The sequence below is a fragment of the Nomascus leucogenys genome, chromosome 3 (assembly GCF_006542625.1).
Source record: "Nomascus leucogenys isolate Asia chromosome 3, Asia_NLE_v1, whole genome shotgun sequence".
Taxonomy (NCBI): domain Eukaryota; kingdom Metazoa; phylum Chordata; class Mammalia; order Primates; family Hylobatidae; genus Nomascus; species Nomascus leucogenys.
The window spans coordinates 149,317,165-149,342,320 of NC_044383.1; the positions used below are offsets into that span (position 1 = coordinate 149,317,165).

At 36.3% G+C, this 25,156-nt stretch overlaps 1 protein-coding gene across 6 annotated transcripts in view; it reads left to right on the top strand.

Moving 5' to 3' along the window:
• Positions 1–15,715, top strand: part of QKI (QKI, KH domain containing RNA binding) — a 165,152-nt gene extending 149,437 nt beyond the window's left edge. Inside the window, exons 5-8 of one of the 6 annotated variants that reach the window (XR_004029409.1) lie at positions 287–374; positions 1,736–2,035; positions 2,947–5,070; positions 8,984–15,715. Coding sequence is in view for 5 of the 6 variants with exons in the window: in XM_030809944.1 (XP_030665804.1) it covers positions 287–374; positions 1,736–2,035; positions 4,996–5,070; positions 8,984–9,000 (480 nt within the window). In the remaining variant the exon portion in view is untranslated. Of the gene's footprint in view, positions 1–286; positions 375–1,735; positions 2,036–2,946 lie in introns of all 6 variants that reach the window. The other 5 variants (XM_030809944.1, XM_030809945.1, XM_030809946.1 and 2 more) reach the window with 5 other exon arrangements.
• The last annotated feature ends 9,441 nt before the right edge of the window (positions 15,716–25,156 follow it).

Sequence of the window (25,156 nt, forward strand, 5' to 3'; positions counted from 1 at the left end):
TCATTTCTATTTAAAAGTAAAGCTTTTTAGGAGAACTTTAATAAATCGGTGTAACTGACAAAAATTTACAAATAGAATATGCTGTATATCAACATGCCTTCACTGAGAAAACAGAGAAAGCAGGCTCCATTATGTTAGCACCTTTTGGTTCCTGATCATTTTTTCCCCTTATTAAAACAGGTGACTGTAGTCACATGATACTTACTTTAAGGCTTATGTGTAGGTATAGCTATTATATTTGTGGACAGTCTCAAATGCTTTCATCTCATGTGTTTTCCGTGTATAGGCAGAAGGAGAAGACAGCCTGAAGAAGATGCAGCTGATGGAGCTTGCGATTCTGAATGGCACCTACAGAGATGCCAACATTAAATCACGTAAGAATGAGCTCTGAGGCCCAGGGTTACTGCTATCTGTGTTGTTTTGTCTACAGACTTTTTTCCTTTTTGCAACACAACACAATAATAGTTCATATAAAGTGAACAGTTAAAGTAATTCTGTCACTTGATATGGGACTGACAGTCCTATTTTTAATGCTTTCATGAATTGAGGACACTCTTGATTTTATTTTATGTCAGCATGTTGAAGTTTTAGGTTGATAAACTTACATTATTTTAACGAAATCTCAATCTCTAAATTCAAGCGTTTAAGAAATTTTCTGTTTGGTTAACTACAGATGTAAGGCTTCCAGCTTACCTTGTTAAATTTATGCAAAATACAACATATTGAAAGCTTATTTTGAAAAAGTGAATCTGAAGTGTATCTGAATGAAATGACCCTCTGTTGAGTTCTGTCCTTTCACTTTGCTTGCATGTTTTCCCTCCAGTATTTTTCCCTGTTGATTTCATATGTGAGTTCACAGAGATCAGTGGGTGATAACTCTTTTTCCGTCCTAGTTTTGTTTTTATATGTATCTGTGCATGTTTTTATAAGCCATAAGAGGATAGCTTTTTTATGTTTAAAATGAAATATTGTGAAATTTATATTCTGAAACAACTTAAGATTCATACATGTCATTTATATGAACATACCATGTTTAAATTACTGATTATTTAAAACGCATAGAATTTTAAAGTTCTAGCCAGATTTACAAGATGTAGGCAATCTAGTGGGTTTACAAGTAGTTACTTTACAAATTGTTGACATTAATTTACTCATGAAAATGTGAGTATATCATTAATAGGAATTTAGAAGTAGGGCTTTTTAAGATTTTCTATGACGTTAGTTCCTAAAGATGCAGGAAATGTACATATATACCTAGTGGTTACTTGACTAAATGCAATAAAAATTATTCTTTCTTTACTTAAACGAAACTAAAGCTGTACTTTAGAAATATACCAAAACTGAGTTTCTGTGGACTCCGATTACAAATTATTTTTTAACATCTGTTAATGCAAGTGTTTCATTGTGCTTCTGCATGTACTTTAGTCTTATGAAATCTTAAAAACAGATATATCAAATTGTATGAACTAAATATAACCTATTTAATGGTGTCATTCATTTTTTTACAATGGCTTTTTAATTTTTGCATATTCTTAATCACATTGGGAAAGGGAAGGCTGTTTGCATTTGATTGGTGTGCTTTGGCATTTTTGTGTGATCAGCGCATGTACTAATGATTTCCTTTTATTTTTCTTCTTTCCTGCTTTTTCCTTTCTTTTTCCTACTCCCCTCTCATTTTCCCATATTTTATACTGCTGTCTCTACACTTCCTTCTAAATTTCTTTGCTTACTGTAGCAGCCCTTGCCTTTTCTCTTGCAGCAACAGCCCAGGCTGCTCCAAGGATCATTACTGGGCCTGCGCCGGTTCTCCCACCAGCTGCCCTGCGTACTCCTACGCCAGCTGGCCCTACCATAATGCCTTTGATCAGACAAATACAGACCGCTGTCATGCCAAACGGAACTCCTCACCCAACTGCTGCAATAGTTCCTCCAGGGCCCGAAGCTGGTTTAATCTATACACCCTATGAGTACCCCTACACATTGGCACCAGCTACGTCAATCCTTGAGTATCCTATTGAACCTAGTGGTGTATTAGGTAAGTTCTTTTCCCCATGGGGTTAACAACATTCTCTTTATAAATATTTTTGCTCTCCCAGATTTTGAAATGATTTTATCAGTTTTAGAGAGGCAAGACAAGTTTCCATTAGGGAAGACTGAAAACTAAATTTTGTTTTATAATTGCACCTTAAATTTATTCAGATCCACTTTGGTAACTCAGGTTCAGTTTGGTTGGGTAAATCTGTTGTGTACATTTTAACAACTACTTTTACATTTGACATTACTGAGGTCATTCTGAGTTTTAGGTCCCACCCCATTGGCCTGTCACCTCCATCAGCTCCACTTCTCAAACTTAGATTTATTTTATCTCACAGGTTTGTGTAATTGTTGGAAAATTTTTAAATTTCTAAGTGAAGGTGGTTTGAGATCTTCATAAAATTCATATTATTGTATGTGTTTTATAATATTTGTGATCACTTAAAATATCAGATAAATACAGTCATGCATCGCTTAACAACGGGGATACAGTCTAAGAATTGCCTTGTCTGGCAATTTCATCATTTGGTGTACATAATAGAGTGTACTTACACAGACATAGATGATATCGTTTACTACACACCTAGGCTGTGTGGTATAGCCATTATAATCTTATGGGACCACCATAGTATGTGTGGTCCGTTGTTGACCAAAATGTTGTTATGCGGGCATGACTGTAGTTGTATTCTTAAGATTTTTCAGTTCTTGTCTTTTGGAGTCCTAGTCATATTAAACAATAAGAGATACTCTTAATTTCAGTAGTACAGTATGGAATAGTTAAATAAATACCAAATCACTGAATTCAGAATCTCACTTAAGGCAAAAATTAAAATCATAATATAAACGCTTGGTTTTACATGAACAAAAAGTGGTGTGCTCGAAAAAGACATTACTGATGCCTTTTTTTTATAGAGTGGATTGAAATGCCAGTCATGCCTGATATTTCAGCCCATTGACTTGCTGGATGAAGGACTAGAATACAGCAGCTGTTATAACACGACCAGTCAATGTGGAACAAACTGTTTCTGTGCAACCCCTTTGTTTTACCAGACAAAATTTGAATACTTTTTTCCTGAATTGTATATGACCTTGGTGCTGCATGCATGCTGTTGACTTTTAGGACTTTGATCTTTTAAGGATTTTTTTTTCCAGCATTAATATTGATTTATAAAGATTTGAAAATCTTTAATGAACTGGAGAACACTAAGATTTAAACTCGAAAATTCATTGTTCAAGTAAAGAAAGCCATTATGCTCTGTATGTTATCTGTGTGTGTGCATGCACTCAGGTGCCCTTTGTTTCATGAACAAATACATTTCATTGTACATGTTTTCTGTTTAAATCATTGTATAAAGTAATTGCAGGTCAGAATTATACCACAGAACTGTTTATGAGAGGCTTGTCTCTGTTGCACATTTCTTGAAGCATTTTTAAAATAACATGTAACCTGTAACCTTGTTGTTTAAGTTTTCTTTTCTATTAATACTCTGTCCTGTGGTCCCGTGCATGCTCCTTTTCCCAGAACTCCTCTCTGCTGCACCCACAGCATCTGTTCCCGAGGAGTTATGACTCTTGACTTCCTGCAGGGCTGGGGCTCTTAGCCACCAGCTGCTGTTCCAGCACTTTCAGTGCAAGATCTCCCTGATTTTGCCACATGGAATTGTACTCGTATATGATTACCTTATCTCAAATGAATAAGGGGTGATGGACCAGTTTACTGCTTAGAAATAGCAAGAGGCACTGCAGTAAAACTTGTTTCTCATTGTAAAGCTTCATGTCTTTTGTTTGTTGGAAAATTTTTACTTATAAAAACTTAATTATTAGACTGGTAAAGACCAAAATATGCAGATTTCTAATTGGCATTCATAAGGTTGAATAATAAAAAGTGCCAAATGAAAAAATCTATTATGGTTAATTTCATTTCTTGCTTTGCCACCTAAGCAGTAAAACATGATATTGACCACTTGGAGAACTCAGAAAATTCTTTTAAATTTCTAAGTTATAATAAATTTGCACACAGATAACATGCATGCTATTTATGTCACATCTCACATTAAATTATTTTAAAATAAGCAGTGCCCTTCAAAACAGATGCAGACATGTGTGTTGGTAGTAGTGAGGAGATTGGTATTAGCATCAAGTCTTCATTGATGACTAATTTTTAATTCCCTTCCTTTTATCTTTAGGTATGGCTTTCCCAACGAAAGGCTAAGAATTCAAGAACGGTCTTAACTGAACCCTCATCAGATCTGAATTTAACAAATGCTTAGTCTCAGCAGCCTCCGGGGGAAAAAAGCTTAGCCTAGCAGTCAGTGACTTACTTGCACTTTTTGCACATAGATATAAAGTAAAATTATGTTATTAATTTGGTTTAGTCTGTAATATTACACAGTAATGGTAATTTATAAAGGAGTGTATAGTAGTATACTGACTGCTAAGTGTACTATACTGTTTGCTTTACTAATCACCTAATTCATTGCAGTTCATACTTATTGACTCAGAGTTTAAAACCACAATCTGTAGGCTTTAAGAATTGCTTTTAAACCTTTTTAAGTGATAAACTCTTGAAGTGGTCTTAAGGTTAGCAAATAATTGTCAGTATTAAACATGGCATTATTTAAGTAGTCCTGCTGCAAGAAAGGCACTTCAGTGAATATGTGACTAGTAAAGCTTAAATATGTTTGGATCTAATAGAGCTCATGAAATACTGTAACTTGGGGATTGTAAATGAATGGATAAAATAGGTTAAGGCCCAAGATGTTTGAAATGAATGCAATATTAATAGATGCATATATACGTGACATATTGTGGTTAATTTTAAAACTACTGTGCCTTAACGTGTTTCTTAAACTTTTGTAGTAAATGAACATTTGAAATCCATTTTGATAAACCTGCTGTTAATGTTTTTTCCCCCCTTGTGAATGTTTTCTAACTTTGTCTTGGTAATTGCAATTTAACTAGGTGCGGTGGCTACTAAAGTTCGAAGGCACGATATGCGTGTCCATCCTTACCAAAGGATTGTGACCGCAGACCGAGGTTAGTTTAGTTCTGCAGTTCTTGTCTATAAGAAATGCGTTGGGTGTCCGTAAAATTTGCAACACCACACCTGATGGAAAAATGTAATTGCTTACCTGCACACAGTTTTTTTTCCTTTTCTAAATTTGTTTGTGATCATTGACAGATTTAAGGGTTGGGTTTTTTGTTTTGGTTTGGTTTTTTTCTCCCTTCATATTTTAACTTATTAAATCTTCTATTATTATGTACTATGATTTATTCCTACTAAAATACAAATTAGTCAATTTGGGGAGCTATTAAATTTTGATGTTGCCTCAGTTATTTTCATTAATAACTTTTGCTAAAATTTACCTTTTAAAAGTTCTGAAATTTGGGGTTGGTATTGCAAAATGAATTGAACGGATGGTGCTTTAATGAGAGAAGTAAAGGAATATATGCCTCCTGTGTACTTTTGGAGAAAACTGAAGATTTAGTTTCCATTTTTCTTTATAATAAAATATTTGAGCCACTGTATAAACGTGAGGGTGCACATGTCAAGTACTTAGCTAAAATCAACAAAGTGAGGACTGTGAAGATAATTTTCATGTAGTTGGATTTTTTTTTATATAAATTAGAGCGTCAGTTCCCTTTTATTCTTACATTCTCTTGCCAAAATGGATCCTTTGATTTTTGTCATTTGCTGCTAAAATATATTATCTGAAGGTAAACTGTCTCTTGAAGTTCTGTGGTGATATGAGATCCAGCTGTGTGAATAATAATTTTTGACTAACCTGTGACTGGAAAATAAGTCTTCATTTTTCTCCTTTACAACTTTTATAATTTGTGTCCTGTATATGCCCTTGGACCCTTTTATAAATTATTTTTGCTTATTGAGGAATGATATTTTCGGTTTATTGACATTGAATTGTTTTCTAAGTTTTTCCATCACAAGATAGGAATCTCAAGCATGGTAGTAAAAAAGGATTTTTTACAAGTTTCTATTATGGCACATTTGTTTCCTACAAATTAAATTGATCAAAGTCTCAAATATTAGTGGAGGAAAAAGTGCTGGATTTGTACTTCAATTGTACATCTTCTATGAATTTATGAAGGACCTACCTGCTTCATGTGATTACCTTGAGTACTGATGATAAATACTAGACACAGCTGTTGTCCACATCAGAAATAACATGCCTTTCCCAAAGACATTGTTAATATTTGTTTAGCATAATCCATAAAGTATGTCGAAGACTTTTAAACTAATGTATACATCACTAACAGTGATTATTCAGTGAACAAAATAGACCCCAGCTCCGTGGTCGTCTATGAAGATGATACTCCTTGTAAGTGTTCTGTATGAGCACGTCTCATAGGGATGGGGAAATAGTTTTTTGGAAAGTCACTTGAGTTTTAAAGAAACTGGACAATTCCATGAATAATTTGAGGTTTTATTCATATTGCTAATGTCTACAATTGTTCTAAAGAGTATTTTAAAGTAGTTTTTTCCCCCAGCTAATCTTTCCCTATATGCCCCCTTTTAGGAGATTTCTCACCATTTTGCTTTAACACAATAATTATTGGCCTACTTAATACTCCAGTGCCTTGAGATAGTTGGACATATTTGAGGAAGATTTTACTGTATTTGGAAAATTACGACACATTCCATGCATGGATCTTTTGTAGTTACGTGTTTTGATTAGTCCTGTCACTGTTTTTATTTAAAATGCAGTGTCAGCAAACCGAAATGCTCATTTCTTTTTTAGTAACAGAATACTCGTATACTTATCACTGTATGCACTCATTGGGTCTAAGGGAGATGTCTGAAGTCCTTCGCTTAAATTATTTTATGATACTACTGTTTTCTCTATTTTTGAGGTTAAAATTATTTTAAAAAATATTTTGAAGAGAAGTTTATTAGTATAAGCATTCATTTAATGCAAAGAAACTCAGCCCTCGGACATATAACCATGTAATTCTATATGAACGTTTAGAGTACTACATGGTTGACCAATATCTAGTTCTTTACTAAAAGTAAACTCACCTCTTTATATATATTTCAAAACTGAATTTGAAGCCTATTAGAGACCAACTGACCTTTTAGTTGTAATGAACCGTGTGGTCTTGCATGGTGACACACCTGTGTAGGAGGCCGAGACTTGGCAGAGGATGTAGTCTAGGTGTCCTGGTATATGTAAATGGTCACTCACTTCGTTTATATATTCCACACTCAGAAAAGAAGTCAGAAATTTTTCTGAGTAATACAAAAACCATCACTTACATAATTTGTATAAGAAACTTTAAACAGTTTTAATCAAAACTATGAGTAACATCAAAAATGCTTTAAGATTTTATATTTTGGAATACCTGTGAAGTAGTATGACTACATCATGTTAAATATTTATTTTCTTCTATGATTTTGGAGCAGCAATTTTTATTTTAAATAAAATTCCACTTTTAAGAAATTCAGGGAAGATTTGGTCACATTGAAGATACAGTATTTTTATAGTATTTATAAACTCTTCTAAATGATAGACTATAGAAAGCATTTTTGTCATATGAAGGTAAATCAGTCCATTATTTTAGATCATTTAAACTCTGAACATTACACCTTCTGGGCTTTGATTTACGAAGTGGCACAGAATCTAACTTTGCACTGAATATCTTTTCATTCACATCTCCTCTGCCTTAGTCACAATGGCAACAGTACAGAAAATTCTATCAAACCTCAGAATATAGTAGAAATAATTAAGCTGTTGAATGAGTCTTAAAAATTATACTACTGTTAAGTGGACCAAGTTTGGTGAAGCAGATGTGACAAAGGTTGATTAAGGAAGGAGCAACTCAAGGACATTGGGAATGATGACTTTTCCACTTGAGAACTACTTTATGTTTTACTGTAATTTTTAAAATTTTTTTGTCCTTTTTGTTATTTTGCAAAAGAAAATAGTATTTACAGGTGGCTTCTTTTAAAATATAAAAATATAAAGCAGGAATGTATATGAAATGTCAGATTTTATTGTATTTGCAGAGTATTAGCTTTGAAATTGAATAAAGAAAGCTGTTTGTAGTTTTAAAATGCCTTATTGGTATCAATTAGAAATTTCTTCTATTTTTTGATGTACTTAGAGCTTTTTGAGTGTAGAATTTTAAATGGCAGGATTTTACAGTGTTTACATGCAAGTGCATTTTATAAGTGTTCTATATGTGTAAAATAGTATTTTCAACTGGAAAGTGTTGGCTAGTGCAAAAGGCCTGGCCATTTTCTGGTTCCCATGATGTTGCCTACACTGCTAGACTACAGTTTAGTATCGCTTTGTATCATGAGGCCAAGAAGTTCCATGTTGTTTGTAAATAGAATAATTGAAAAAGCAATAAACATTTATTGAACAAAAGAAACCTTGTTTGGCCCAGAGTTTATGTTGAACCAAATGGTTCATAGAATTTTGAATTTCTTTAGATTCATTTCTGTTAATCATCAGTTATTAATAATCACATCCATCATTAATAGTTGCTTTAATGCTTGCATCTCAGAGAATACTAATGCTTAATAGCAGTCAGATACTGATAACTGCACTGACTGTTTAAAAATTCTGTATACCAAACCTATTCATTGTTTTTCAGTTTCCTTCATTGACTGCTACTAACTATTAGTTGTTAGTTGTATTTTATTTCTATTTTTTCTTGTTAACCAGTTTTTTTTTGTTTTTTTTTGTTTTTTTGTGGGAGTGGGCTCTTCTTCATTTGTTCAAATCATGATACGAAATTGTCATGATTTTAATTGTATTCTGTAGATGGTGTCAATCAGTTTGTCAGAATTAAACATGCTTTTTTTTTTTTATTAGTTGTGATTAGTTTTTCATGTTGTCATTAAGCCGTCACTAGCTGAAACTAATCTCTTCTCTATCTTTTCTTTTCTTTTTTTTGTTTTGTTTTTTTTTTGTTTCTAACCACCCAGCCGCCACCGGCAACTAACCTATGACCTTCTGACCTCTGAACTCTTCACCCAATGATGACCTGACCATGCCTGCCTGCTGATCAGTTAACTGGTAATCGCCTTTGCTTGCCTGTCGTCAGTGCAGCGAGCTGAGGCACTTGTCCGTTCGTCTTACCATCTAACCAAACAAAAGACAAAGAAATTGTTGTCCTCCAACTCAGCTTTTTTTTTTTTTTTTCCTGTTTGGGTGAAAGTGGTTCTAGAACCTGCACTGAATAGTAGTAAAGCAATAAGGCCCAATTCATCCCACAGCACTGATCATCTTTTAATATCCCACCCTAAGCGAACGGTAAGAAGGCCTCTCTTAAGAAGGGGAGACAGATGGCCCTTAACTACTCAATGACAGAGGCAGTTACTGTGAGAGACTTCTAGGAATCTTTCTCTTCTCATAGCGAAGTCAAAGCTCTCTCTGAATGTACTGTGTGATGATGCATCATGCATGAACCTTCGGTCAGGGATATCATTGGTGAAGTGATTTCAAAAAGTATTCAAAATTTGATATGCTGTTTAGTCACTACAGTGCCCTCAAAGGGCAGAAGTTGCAGCCTTTTTTATATTGCCTGCCAAAATTTGAAGTATTAGGAGAAAGTGTGCCATGAGAGAAAAACTTGAGTTTTGAAAAGTAATGCAAATAACAAAACTGCAACACTATTTTTAAAAAGATAAATATCTGAGTTAAAATTACTGAATCTTTATTTTACACCTAAAAAAATATGAGAACAAGGTACATGCATTATGTGTCACATTACTGGGCAAACTGTTCAAGTATTTTTTTTTAAACCTCCCTGTGTAGAAAAAAATCATTAAGGATGTAAAAGCCATGCTTGCCTATTGCTGTATACATGTAATGAAATTGTAGATAAAGTGTAGTGCATTGAAACAAATGAACAAAAAGTAGATACTTTTACTATACAAGGGTGCTGGTGCAGAAAAAAAATATATATATTTTTGGAAATGTAGCATTTTATACTTTCAAGTGTTATAAAAAAAAAAAAGAAAAAGAACAAAGAAACCCTTTATTTCATTAAATGATTTTTTCTGGTGGTTGTCAAGAAACAAAAGACCAAAAGAGCCTTTTTGTCTTTCTTTTTTATTTTTTAAGTATTGGAATAAGTCTAAAGAAAAGAAAGTGCCTTATTTTCCTTCATGGTCATTTAGTCAAGTGTCTCATAAAGATCAGCTCCTCCCTCAGAATACAAGTTAATGCATGTTACTCAGTCGCCCAGTATGTGAAAGAAGATATGAGGGAGACAAATGAGTTGATGGTTTGAATTATATGATTTTTGCCACGTTACCTTGATGCAAATTTGCCAAATCTGATACTGTGAAAAGATTTGATAACTTTTCTAATGCCTGACTAGTAAGTTTTAAAACATCTTTCTTTAAAAAAAATAATTTAATACTTTTCATTATTCCAGTCTTCAATGTTAACCCAAAGGATTCTGAGATAAAAATTATGTGTCATCTGAACTTCATTTTGCAGACAAAATTAGAGCTTTGTTTTATTTGGAGAAGGGGGATGCATTCATTTGGTTTTGTTTTTTGTTTTTAATTAATTGGAGATAATAGGATACCTAGCAAATGTTTTCACAAAAGTAAATCTTTGTGATTTTCATTCTAGAAAACAATGTTTTAAATCATCCAAATTTAATCATATGTCTTTATATCATACCAGATAACTGGTGTAGTGTATCCTTTTACTGTTTCAGTAACCTCTGCCTCCCCCACCCCTTAACTTTAAAAGAATGTGAAAAACTAGCATCACAGTGCATATAAATACTCAACCACATTTCAGCTTAAGCTTCTAATTTCTCAAGAAGTTGAAACAGTTAGTTATGTAGTTGAAGCAATTTGTGTGCAAAGCCTACATCTAAACACTTGAGTGAATAATCGTTAACTGTTCAGTACCAGACGTGGCAAATCTCAAGTGACAGTGGACTCCCACCCCAGCTTATCAACTCGTCCCCTCTTCCACACCTTCCCAGCATCACAGTCAGAGGTCAGCAGGAAGCTGAGTCATTACCTTCTTGGTGACCTCCCCCACCATCTTGTCTCACTTGGAAACCGTTGTCAGTTTATTTACTATGCAATAGACATTCATTGTTTTGTATCCAGCTAGCTTTGGTTTAATATACCACTGCTTTGTCTTTCTGTTACACATACAGTTTTGATTTATTTACAATATATGCTGTGCCATTTTGATTTTTATATTGTTTGGTTGGTTGAATAAATTTGCGACACTCAAACACTTGAGGTGATAGTTGTTAAAAACAATACCAGTATTTGATCCAGTTTCATCTCAACTGTGTTATACCTGGATATTTTAGATGTTTATCAAAGGTCTTTTATGGGGAAGAAAGTAAATGTATGAAATAATAAATGTGTGACATTTGTAGGTAATGTTGGCTCTGAACAAACTTTTGAAAACTTGGTTGACAAAATTTTGGATCAACTGAAAAAAAGCATGACTTTTGAAATCTCTGAATGCCTTGGTTCTCAGTATTATCATTCTTTATTGAATTTATTTCTTATTAAAATGTAGTTTTTAAGACTTTTTTCTGACAGTATTATGTAATTTTTTTAGCGTGGGTAGATGGGAGTGTCGCTTGTATGTTATCGTACAGCTGACATGTATTTTTGTCTATTCTTTATTATCTTAGTTTCATGCTATGTATGTACCATAACCAACCTATTGCCTATGAGAAACATGTAAGATAATGTATTTACAGCCATTGTTACAAGTTTATAATGTATTTTTCTATCTTGTTTTATATGTATGTTATATAACATTCAAAAAGAATTTTTTTCTTGATTGAGAAAAGGATACAAAATGCAAAATCCACAATTTTGATAACTGAAAATTGCCAATTGTTTTGCAGTACTTTATTATATTGGGTGTCTTGTCTTTTTTGGGCTTTTAGTTAGCTAATGAATGAATACATTAGACACTTTTGGGTTTTAGTTGGGATTTTACATAGCTTGCATTTTAATTCTTTGGTTCTTTGCTGTTTCTATTAACCCATAGCATTATTTTAATAAATGTTATAATACCAACCTACTAACTCTGGACTTTGTCTGTTTATTAACCTTTATATGTTTAATTAAAATAAACAAATAAAGACAAAAGAATGTAAAGTCTTGAGTTACTGGACTAACCCTGAAGAACGTGACCACAGATAACATAGTGTGACTTGTTTTTATGTTGTTTGTCAGCTGACAGTTTCGCACACTACTGTTAAAATGGCTTTGGTTATTCAGGTCTTTTAGCTTGGGGGCGGGGGCGGGTGTAGGTGCAGTAGAGATGGGAACAAAGTAGCCTTTGTTTGAGGCATTCTTCTCTTGCCACTTGCCTTTCAGCATCTGCATTACTAATTCCACACCTTATTTTTCCTTCTCCAAAATAATCACTGTCTGCTCACAGCATCGAGTAAAAAGATAAATTGTAATGGTATATACCTGGAGAAACCAGTTTGATTCTTTGTTGAACCATTTCTTTTAATTTCTGTAAATAAGTAATTTTATGGTCACATTGTAAAGCAGAGAAACTGTTGATATTTTACCTTTATTTAGATTTTTGTTTTAACTTGACCTTTTTCCTTTGGAAAGCGTTGAACTTGTTTAGCTAACTGCTCCTATTAGGGGAGCTTAACTTGGGTAAAGCCAAAGGCCCACTGGCTGTTTCTCATGGTGGCCTGAAGCCCCGCTGCTTTCCAGTGAGGAAAAGAACCCTCAGCACGTTACTGAGTTTTCCTCAGGTATTTTTTTCTCTGTCACCTACTTTACAAATACAGTCAGACTAAAACATTAAACAAGAAGTTTAAGGGGGAAGAACATTGGGATTTGAAAAGTTGTATATGATTAATTTCTTGCATGCAAATCATCTTAAGATTTCTTAAATATCTTTATGCTTTTCTTGGCTGGAACTTGGGTAAATTAACCTGTAATTATGAATTCTTTAGTTTAACTAAAGGTGCATTTTTATTTCACAGATTGATAGTTGCTTTTTTCTGTGAAACAGTTCTCCTAGATAACAAAATCCTCAGGATGAATTTTTGCATTTGTAAATAACAATTTATCTTTGTAAATTACATTTAATTTATTTAGAGTTCTAAAATTGAGGGCTGAAATGAATGACATGTAATAGAAGGCAAAACTGTACCAATACGCTGTTAACCAATCAGACTGTCAAGGTATTCTCATTTCATAAGTATATATACACACATATACATATAAATAATACACAGAGTAGTGTTAGCTGATGTGAGTGATAACAGCGAATCACCATTGAGATGGTCATTTGGATCATGTAAACAAACCCTGTCATGTCTCTGATGGGAGCGGTGGGTGGTGTACTGTTGTTAGGTAGACAGATCTTTGAACATGCTACTATTTGTAAAAGTGTCCGTTGCCATAACAGTTCATGTAGTAGTCTGTGAAAATTTGAAGCTGTCTGTCAAGCTGCTAATATACAAGTTGTCATGGTACCATGTCACTTAAATTGATGAATTTCTGTGCAATTTACTATTCTCTGAAGCCTATGAATGCAGCATCATCTCATTTTCAGTGAAGGGTACTTTATGTATAATTATGTCATTGCTACCTTTTATGTAGGAAATGTAAAAAAGTTTTAAAAGGCGAAAATAACATTACAGATTTCGTTTTTCTACAGGTTACAATATTATTAAACATGAAACTACCAAATTCCTAGAATAGTAAAATTCTAGAGTCAGTTGATTGATTGAAACTATTTGACAAAACAATTGAAAGTTGAGCTTTCAGTCAAGAAGTTGGTGAAATTAATGTCCTTAAACTTTTCCTTTAGGCAAAACGTCAGGGAAAACTTAACGTGAAAGTAGTTACCCCCATACGCCCCAGTGCAGTAGCTCCAGGTGTAAGAGGTCATTAAGGCACCCTGCCCATAAAACCAGAATGTGTATACGCACACACAATTGGTGTCTGGTTATGGTTTTCTAAACACTACATAAGGATCTGAATTTTTTAGTGTGCCAAAAGCAAATGATAGGTTTAAATGAAATTGCTCACTACCAAATCAAGACTCTTCATAAATATATATATATATGTGTGTGTGTATATATATATATATGTCATAACACTTTCACATGTGACAGCCTAAGGTTTCTTTAGTTTTAGGGTGGGGTAGGGTGGGAGTGGTTTTGCATGTTTGACCAGGATGTGATGCCTGTCTTTATTCCTTGATAAGAAGTAGCTGTTACAGCATTTCAAACAGATTATTTTTGGTAGAATAGAACTTATTGCCAAATGATAATTTATTTAGCAAAAAGTATTCTCCAACTTTTCGAATTCACAAATTTTCGAAGTGTATAGAGTAGTTTTTTACATTGTCACGAATTCCTTAATACCTTTATTTAAAATGGAAAAAATATGGACAATATTTTGGAAATATGTGCTACACATCTAGTTTTATCTGTAGTTTAAGTGATGTAAACTGAGATGCCTTTGATATGAAGAGATTTACCAACATATGCACTCGTGCCTTCAATACGGAATCAAACTGGTTAACCTTGGCACAGTCCTCTCCTTGTGTTTCTGCTGCACTAATTGCCGGGGGGTGGGAGAGAAGGCGGATGAATTAATTCATAGTAGAAGGAGGCGATAGGTGCAGCAAAGAGCAGCCACAGTATTGATTCCACATTATAATTTTGTTTCCCCTTCTTGGCAAAAGACACCACATTGTGGGAAGATCTCAGCTTCCAGGGTAAAAGTTAATTTATAACTTAAAAGTGCTATTAAGTTTTTATTACCAAATATATCTCTTATGGTTTATATTGTAGTGGTATGTATGAAACATTTAAAATTTTACTGTGGAAATTGTGTATATATATATCTATAGAAGTCAAAATAGGTGTTCACAGATCACGTGTGAACGGAGAACTGCGTATGACTGTACATGAAATGCAATAAAGCAACTGGAAAAAGTGCATGTGCTTCATCCTCTCAAGCCAACTGCAGCTGGAAAGTGCTGCTTATCCTCCACCCCCAGAAAATGCATGTATCAATATCAGAATAAAGAACGCACGCTTTCAATTTTATTGAGGCTTTCAACACTATTTAAAAGAAAATGTAAGAATTTGACATTCTGGAGTTATTATAACATTAGAAAATGAGCATAACATTCACTCTGATTTTAGTCATTAAGGGATATTAGTAAACAGACTGCTACAATGTTCCACAGTTGGACCGTGCATCCAAAATAGTTATTTTTTATCTTTAATAAATGGTACAGGTTTCATGTAGTTTTCAAATGGAAGAAGGAAGAAAGGAAGGCTGACCAAAACTTGATTTCATCAGCTTCGTGAAAAGGACTAGTGTCATTAACCTGTTGAACAGAATTGGTTTATCAAAAAAACATTTCCAGTAGTGTGAAACCTTTACGATTCTTTAACATCTAAATGTTATGAGTCCTTGTACCTTAAGTTTTCCAGTCTTTCTTATTTATATCATCTCCAAGTACCTCTGGCTCCTTTCCTCTTGCTCACTGGAACCTTAGTTTTCCTCAACAGAATGCTTTCTTAAAGTAGCCCACAGGCGCAGGCACCCTCGAACAGACTAGCAGCCCAAAGGTGTGTTCGGTTTGGCTTATACAGTGTTTTGCTTTTTAAACTACTTGCCGTAATTTAAAAGGGGCAACACGAGACTTTAAAAAAAAAAAAAGTCTGATTGCCCATATTAGATTTTTTTTAAAAAAAATTCTTCACAAAATCTGCTCTTCCTGAAAGGTCAAAGTGTCTAGAAAGCCCAAACATGTATTCTTACGTAGTAGGCGTCAGCTGAAACTGAGTAATTAAACGGTCCCCTTAAGCCAAGTATTCCCTGGTTAGTCGCCACCCCACCACTCCTTCCTGTCTCTAGTGTCACACTGGGGCTGTTGATTTTCTTACTCTTCTCTTGCTTTAATCCTTCCCCCCCGCTCCCCGGCTCCTGTGGGTATCTGTGCTTGTCTCCTGGTCCAGGATGGTGATCTGACTTTCAAACCAACTTCTCAAAAGGGATGACATAAAATTGGTTTTGATGTTTTTCCTCCTGAAAAATCAGATGAATATTTTAGTCACTGTTACTCATGCACGTTGTATTTCTTATGTTTAAAGAAGTACTTAAGTGAGTGGAAGCACTAGACATCTGGATTTTCTTCCTAATGTAATTTTTAATGATTACCTCTTTTATACAATAATTTGTGGTCTTCTTAGAAAGCAGTTAAACTAATTGACCATCTAATAGTTGTACTATACATATATCTAAAATAATAGTCATGGTAAGTTTGGCATCACATCTTCCCCAAAAAATGTTTATTAAAATTAGATTATTCCAGTTTAATGCTATTTTGTGAACTATATACCCTCTGAAAGTGCTTATTTTTACACGCTACACAACAGTTCCAATTTTAAAGAATATCTCCTAAAATTGGGATGAAGATCTACTATAGTCTGTGTTTTAAAGTATGCTATACTATATTCATTGGTTACTTAACTGGATATTAATATAAAGGTTATTACAAGAAAAAGATGACTAAGAGCAAAAGGAGAAGAAAATATTTGCAAGTGAATCCACAATTCTTGCAGAACTATTTGAGTTGATTAAAGATTGTATGTTCACTCCTTTAACTTAGAACTGTCAAGGTTGGGAATGATGAAAGTGCCTTGGCTGTGCTTGAAACCTGAAGTTTAGTGCTTCCCTTATTACATTCATTGTTTTCAATGATTGATTTATAAAATTAAGACATACTGGTAGTACAAGTTGAAAGTTGGTTTGAATACATTTTAATTAAATAATATGTTAATATGCTTTTGTTCATTGCTTTCTCACTGAGGTAAAACAGCATTAAAAAGTTGTCCAGAATTTAAACTGACTCTAGATTTCTAGATTCCTAGGCGGCGGGAAAATGTAAAACTTTAAAAGTTCATGAGCGGAACGCAATGCAGGTCCTGCAACTAAGAGTTAAATGTGACTCTCAGGGAAAAAAGCTAGATTAGCAAATCAAACATACATATGCCTCATCCAGAACATCATTCAGGCATCAGTTTTGGGGCTACTAGCAGTAAAGTTGGTTTTAAATGAAATAAAGTGGGAAAGTTTGATATCACTTCCAGAAGTGGTCTGTCATCAATAAGTGTTGGTGTTGATTCTAAAATGAATTAGAAGCCTCCCATTACTCTTGGAATTAAAGCAACCCGGTATGGAGAGAGATGAAAGAAAAAATGTAGTGTTAGCTTGACTATGTCCTTTTCACTGAATTCCATATGAGTCTATTTGGCAGAGAAATTTTGTACTCTACAAGGAAAACATTACTGATGGGGACACCACCAATAATGTACATCCCATTAAGCTAATAAATGCTGAGATGGCCGTGTGAATACCTTGAAAAGTGTGTTAGTCCATTTAGTGTTGCTGTAGCAGAACGCCTGAGGCTGGGTAATAACGAAAAAAGGTTTATTTGGCCCACATTTCTGGTGGCTGGAAAGTTTAAGATTGGGCAGCTGCATCTGGTGAGAGCCTCATGCTGCTTTAATTCATGGTGTAAAGCCAAAGGGGAGTGTGGACCAGGTGCACAGAGATCACAAGGAAAGAGAAAGCAAGGGGAGGCCAGACTCAACCCAGTCTCCTAGGAACTCATGCATCCCTGCAAGAGGGAAAACACCCCATCCGAGGCGGGCATTAATCTATTCATGAGGGATCCGCCTCGGTAACCCAAGCACCTTCTATCAGCCCCCACCTCCCAACACTTCCACACTGGGGATCAAATTTCAACAGGAGTTTTCCTGGGGACAGACTCCACCCAAACCACAGCAAAATGTGTGACCCAGTTTTTCTAAAATGCTTGTTACAATTTGCTGAAGAATCACTACCACCATCCTTAGCTCCATCCTAGAGAGGTTGTAACAAAGAAAAGTTATTGAACTAGAAAGCAGAGTGTCCAGCCTGATCTAAAAGAAAGAAGGAAGCCAGGTGCAGGGGCTCGGCCAAGGCAGGTGGATCACCTTATTTTTATCTATGGAACCCCACATTTAAGTACATATGCAATGAACCGGGAAGAGTTCATGTTATTAAGGGAAATATTGGGAAGCTCCTGCTTTCCTTACCACTTTCTCCCCTCAGCTCAGAGGAGTACTACTGCCTTCAAAACGGCATTGAACAGAGCTAATGGAAAAGAAAAATAGAGACAGATGTAAATTTAGTCTAAATACGAACTTGAAAAATGAAGTTGGATACCACACCCCCTCCCATTTCTTAAGTATTTTTTCATTTGTCATTCTTCTAAAGCCAAAGGTGATGAAAGTCATGCCTGCTGTGAGATCTGTATCCATTCCAGCAGGTTGCTTGCCAAGAATTTGGTAATAGTGTCAACATGAGCCTTCTTGCTGAGAGCCCTCAGCAGGCTGTGAGGAATGCCTGAAGAGTTTTATGCACAGGAGGCTCTTGTGCCGCTCCTTTTCAGTGTGAATTACTACCTGTTTCTCATGAATATTTCTTAAAAGTAGAAACTGTAGAATTCTGTAATGGAATTAAAATACAGAAATACCAGAGGAAAAAATTTTAGGCTATGTATAGCAAAGGGTTGTTGTGATACCCTGTTGTATATCAGTGGCTATAAAAATCAAATATTAAGGGGAAAAAAACACTAGAAAGCACCCCAACAGAAATCATGCATGCTTTGCACTTGCAGGTTACTCATATTGATGAATTAGCACCACAGTCAAATTTCTGAGTGCTTAATTGGTGTTAATTAAATGATGCAATCAGTATTTCTGTGTATATCAAAATGTACAAAAACCAAACTTGTGCCTTAAATTTATGTTAGTCAAATATGGTAAAGTGGTGTAATAGAATAGATTAATCTCTTACAATGAGAAACCAAGGGGGATCAACATACTTGAGTACATGTTCTCAGAAATACTCCCTTAGTGACCTACTGGGGAGAAATTGCTATTGGAACTGGCAAGCTTCAAACACATGGTCTGGGTAGACAGTAAACACAGGGTATTTTAATGGAAGACATCTTTTATTTTACAATTTTAGCCTCTCTTTTAAACAAAATGTCCAAGTGTTTTACTCCCACCCGTCTTTAAGTTATGCTCTTCAACATCTCTAAGGAATTTAAAAGTAAAATATTTGTGAGAAGCCACGAGTCAAAAACTATAACTTGATAAGTATACATGAGTGTGCTTTTTTTGTTTTGTTTTTTGTTTTCTTTTTCTCTCAGAGCAATATAAGCTTGCTTTCCACAGTTGCACCAGGGACTGTCAGAAGCATCCAAGTATCTAAATGGTTGGTGTATTGCAAAGCACACTGGAAAACAGAACCTGCTCCTGAGGAGTATATGTGTTTTTCAGTAGGGCTATAAACTCTATGGTCATTATCCAAATGCAGATTTCAGTTCCGCATGTGTATTATGCCAGGTTGAATTGGCATACGTGTGTTTATGGAGACAAGTTATCTTTAGCAAGGCTGCTGGCCATGTCAGTTTTTTGTCTGTTTTCTTTCATCATAGGAAACATCCCAAACTACTAGAGATTATTTTTTACTTTGTTTTTTAAACACTGGTCATTCTGGTGAAGTTTTTTGTTGTTGTTAATCTAATTTTTTTTCCATTGTATAAGTGTTTCCACTTTTTGGACACAGAGTAAATTTCACCTAAGTTATTTCATATCACAGAAAATGTAATAGGGGTTGATTAACAAAGTAGATTTAAAATATATAGGAATTTTGGGACTGAACTGTCAATTGTTTCAATAGACAAATCCAATTTAGAACTCATGCTGATTTTTTTAAAAATTCCAAATACGAGTCAAAGAACTTTCAAAATAACTAAGTGATTTTATTCACTCAAGAAGTATTTATGTGCTAAAGTGATTGGGCTGAATACCATGCCTGGCCTCTGGGTAGACAAGAGTGAAGATACCATTCCTGCTTCAAACAGCTCACAGTCCCAGGATGGAGAGAGAAATGGAATATAAAAGCATGAGGATTATACAGCAGAATTCCAAGCCCCAGTTTTATGCAGAACATCGAGTAAATGATTCTCTTCTGTGAAGACAGGAGCTAAATGTTTCACAGTATGTTCATTTCAGAATGATGGCTAAACTTTAGTAGAAAGTCTTGCTTCTTGGTATAGTCATATTTGAAGTAATCTTATTCCTTGATATCATATTGATTTATGACTTGCCAAAAATATTTTTTGAAAGCCACTATGTTTTGGCTGTTGGGTTACCAGGAGGAATTACCATTTATTTTCACCCACCTTTGGCTGCTGCTGAGAAAGACATTTCTCCAGCCCTGGTACCTCTCCCTCTAGGCCTTCCTGGGGGCTTTCTTTGGATCCAAAGCCAAGTCCTAGTGTGATGTATCCCTGAGGGTACAATCCTCATAGTCCTAGTACTAACGCCATTACCAGTCTCAAAGTCTTCCATATTCCCATGAGATACCATTTAACATTAAATTCAACCACTGTCCTTTAACCTTTTACTATGATCTTGTCTGAGAAGGATTTTATCTAAAAATAGTAGCTTTGCACTTTATCTCTGCAGTCTAGATAAATTTAGGATAACATTCCTCTTCCTTCAGGCTGTTTGTCCTTTCGTTCGTGTGAAAGTATACAGAGGACCCTTGAAGGTGGGAGCACCATGGTGTTTTTCCTTGAGTTTCCTATCACTAATGTTTGATTGCAATTGGAATGGAAGTGCTCCATCAATATTTGTTGAGTGAATAAATGCCACTATATCCCATTTCCTACCTGTCCCTACAGAATTGTCAAGTCAACCAATAGACTTAGCCCTGATACTGGTATCGAAGCCAATTGGCTGGCTGGAAGGCCGGCGAAGGCAGCGAGTCGCTCACAGGTTCTAAAGTGCACCAGAGCCTGGTTCGTGCATGTCATCAAGGCCGTGCCAGCACTGGCTGTCCCATCGTCAGCTCTTCCACCTGCAAAAGTGAAACTGTACTCCTTACTCATATTTTAATCTTCAAGACTGTCTTTGATATTCACTTTAAGCATGTATCTATATTAAGTTATCGTGGGAGAGGCAGGGTATAGAAAATGGTTTAGTCCAGTTTCCATATCTGAGAGATAACTCAGGATCTTTTTGTAAGCATCAAAAATTAAAAGATGTAGAATTTTAAAAATTGATCAAAAGCCTTTAGAAGTGAAAGCAGTTTTGTTGATCATAAGAACGAACACTCTATTGATTACAGATAAGAAATCAGAGGCCCAGAGAGATATATGATACCCCTAAGTTCATATACGTGGTGGACAGATTGGAAAAAGAATCTCTTGTATCAAATCCGTGCCACATGCTGAGAGTTGGCGTCCTCTGAGCAGAACCTTCTACACGGAAAGGCATGGTTTTCTCCCTGGGCTCTGGCTTCATTAACATGTGGCTCTCTACTGTACTGACACCTCCACACTTTATAACTGTTTCAGGCGGTATTTGCTAAAAGAAAGAAAAAACACTGCAAACAAAAAGGCATCTTTCCAGCTGGGCACGGTATCTCACGCCTGTAATCCCAGCACTTTGGGAGGCCGAGGTGGGTGGATCACGAGGTCAGGAGTTCAACACTAGCCTTGCCAAGATGGTGAAACCCCCTATCTACTAAAAATACAAAAATTAGTTGAGCGTAGTGGTGGGCACCTGTGATCCCAGCTACTCGGGAGGCTGAGGCAGAGAATTGTTTGAACCCGGGAGGCAGAGCTTGCAGTGAGTCGAGATCGTGCCACTGCACTCCAGCCTGGGCGACAGAGCGAGACTCCGTCTCAAAAAAAAAGGCACCTTTCCAAAAATGTGTCTTGGAATTCCACTGTTTTGGAGGTCATACAGAATGTGTCTAGCCTCGGAAGGGTAAAGTGGGAGCTCGCTCTTCCCGTTTCTCAAATGCGCTTGGCCTGGGAGAGGTTCCTGATAAATAGCATCTGAGTGAGTGATGGGCCTGCCTGAACTTCCGTCACTTCCTGTCAATTACTGCGATGGCCTCACCCACATTCCCACCTCTGGTCCCAAGTCCATTCATCTTCATGCTTTCTGCAAACTCCTGCACAGCTGACAAAATTCCCTCCATCATTTTATGACCCTCCCAAATGCCGTATCCATTCTTTTTTCTCCACAAAGGAGAAAGGTAAGGAGAAGAAAGGGGTATATTGAGAGGCCCGGCTCCTGCCAAAACTCGGGGTCAGGTGGGCTTCCCACAAGAGGGCTTCCCAAAGGTTTTCCAATCATGGTACACTCACAAAATCATATTTGAATGGGTGACTGGGGTCAACTGATGAGGCTGCTCATAACTGGAGGCAGCCGCTCAGGGTTTAGCAGCAGACTGGACATTTCAGATGCATTTGGAATCCATTCCCTTCGTGCCAGGGCTGGGGAATGGGAGAGCAGGACCCCCGCCACTCTGTGGAAAGGTAGCATCCAAGGTGACTGCACCAAAGTTGAATATAGTTGTAAACTGGGATTCTTCCCTATTACTGTATAGAACAATATGACAAATGTCACGTATTTCATTACTTAAGATTTCAAACCATTTTAGTGACTAGGAAGTGATGCTAATCTATATCTTTTTTCTATCAAGACATAAGATACTATCTACAAGATGTGAGTTTTAGTCTTCTTGGTATCCAACATGTAAGTTCCATTCATAAATCATCGTTCACCTACTTAATGACCCATAGCAGTAGAACATTTTATCAAGAGTTGACCTCTGGAAAATCATTTTACACCACTGTACACGCTGATGAGAAAGCTATAGAGTACGGAAGATTTAGAACATTCTGAGTGTAGTAAGACGAGTGTTTTTCCTCCCTTTGACTGGCAGTGATAATGTTCACGTTATCAGGTGTTTGAAGGACTATTTGGGTCAACTAATTATTTGATCCCTACCTGCCACAAACCTCCTTTTCAAGGGACATGGATTATTGATTGGAGATTTCCACTTGGTATCAATGATGCTGAAATAACCAGGTTTTTTTTTCTTTTTTCCCTAGTAACCTCATTTACCATTGAATTTTGTGGGACTTTAGTTTATTTGAAGCTAGCATTATCTGATTCTCTTCCCGCAGAACTTAGCTCCCCATGGATTATATGACCTAGCATAGTAACGAGGAGGGTTCTTCTTTCGCTCTATTCAATGTTCTGTCGACTGACAATTTAGTCCTAGTGGAGGCATTCATACTAATGCTTTCATCACACAACTGGGACTTCGCTGGGCCTGCGCACTTCAAAATCTCTTACAGCCAACGTGGGTTTCTCCAAATGGTGTAGCTGGCTATCTGAACATAACTGAAATTTCTACTATTAGAACACTATATCACATCTAAATTGAGGCTTAGACACAAACTTTTGTTTATTTAACCCCAAAATCATTCATAACCATAATTACTAGGGAGTGCAAATGCCTGTTCTCTAAAACAAAAGCTACAAATCGCCTTACCGCTAATATTTGAAATTACTTACAGAATATTTAAAAGCACACTACTAAATATGTGTCTCACAATTTTTGCCTTAAAAAGTTTTCGGGCTTCTAGCGGGAGTCCTACAGTTGTTTTAACAACAACAAAAATCAGTTGATCTTGACTTGCTTTCATTGATAAATCTTTGAAAAGTATAGACTTAGATTAGGACTGAGAGAATTGAAATACAGTGGCCCCTTCTTATATATGAGGGATACATTTTCAGACCCCCCAGTGGATGACTGAAACCACAGATAGCACAGAACCTGATTACATTATGTTTTTTCTTTTTTCTATTTTGAGACAGAGTCTCACCGCTGGCACAATCTCAGCTCACTGCAACCTCCACCTCCGGAATTCAAGCAATTCTCCTGCCTCAGACCCCCAAATAGCTGGGATTACAGGCACACGCCACCATGCCCAGCTAATTTTTTGTATTTTCAGTAGAGACAGGGTTTCACCATGTTGGCCAGGCTGGTCTCGAACTCCTGGCCTCAAGTGATCCACCCGCCTCGGCCTCCCAAAGTGCTGGAATGACAAGCGTGAGCCACCATCCCCGGCAATGTTTTTTGTTACATATTTGTATCTATGGTAAGCTTTCACTTTTTCACTTAAACGCAGCACTTACAATTCTCTTGTCCCGTCTGAATTGCAAGCATCACTGTTCTTGCACTTTGGGTCCGTTATTAAGTAAAATAAGGATGACTTGAACACAGGAAGTCAATCTGATAACTAAGACGGCTGCCAAGTGACTACCGGGGGCCGGGGAGGTGTCTACAGCAAGGATATGCTGGACAGAGGGATGACTCATGTCCCAGGCGGAAAGGCGCAAGATTTCATTGCACTACTCAGAATAGCTTGAAATTTAAAACTTAAGAAGTGTTTATTTCTGGAACTGTCCATTTAATATTTTTCTAACATAGTTGACCTTAGGTAACTGAAACTTCAGAAGGGGAAATGTGAATAGGGGGGCACCATTGTAATCTAGCTTTAAACACTTTTCAATAATCAAGAGGTGCACAGTATAGACTGAACATGCATCACTCAGCACAAGGCATCTAGTGAGAAGCTGCAAGGATCATGTCGATGACTTTACTGCGTGTGCTCTCCTGGGAATGATAGTGTTGCTTATCACTCAGAAAAACTAGCAAACGGGGAAGTGAGGATCTTTAAGAAAAGCTGATTCTCACAATTCTTTTGGGGAGGTTTGTACCATGACTTAGAATCCTATCTCCCTCTATATGATGTTCGGTTTTCTCCTCTACCTTGGAAGGGGAGAAGGACTTGAAGTTATCTTCTTGAGTTCTCAGTTCCTAAGTCATACTTGATAGTGTGCTTTTTAGCCATCAGCGTGTGATTTTAAGCATTAGGAGTAAGGCCCCACCACCACCCCGACACACTTTTAAATAATGAGACATTCAGACCGGGCACGGTGGCTCACGCCTGTAATCCCAGGCACTTTGGGAGGCCTGGCCTCACTTGAGGCCAGGAGTTTGAGATTGGCCTGGCCAACATGGCGAAAACCCATCTCTACTAAGAATACAAAAACTAACCAGGCGTGGTGGTGGACGCCTGTAATCCCAGCTACTTGGGAGGCTGAGGCAGGAGAATTGCCTGAACCCAGGAGGCAGAAGTTGCAGTGAGCCAAGATCACGCCACTACAC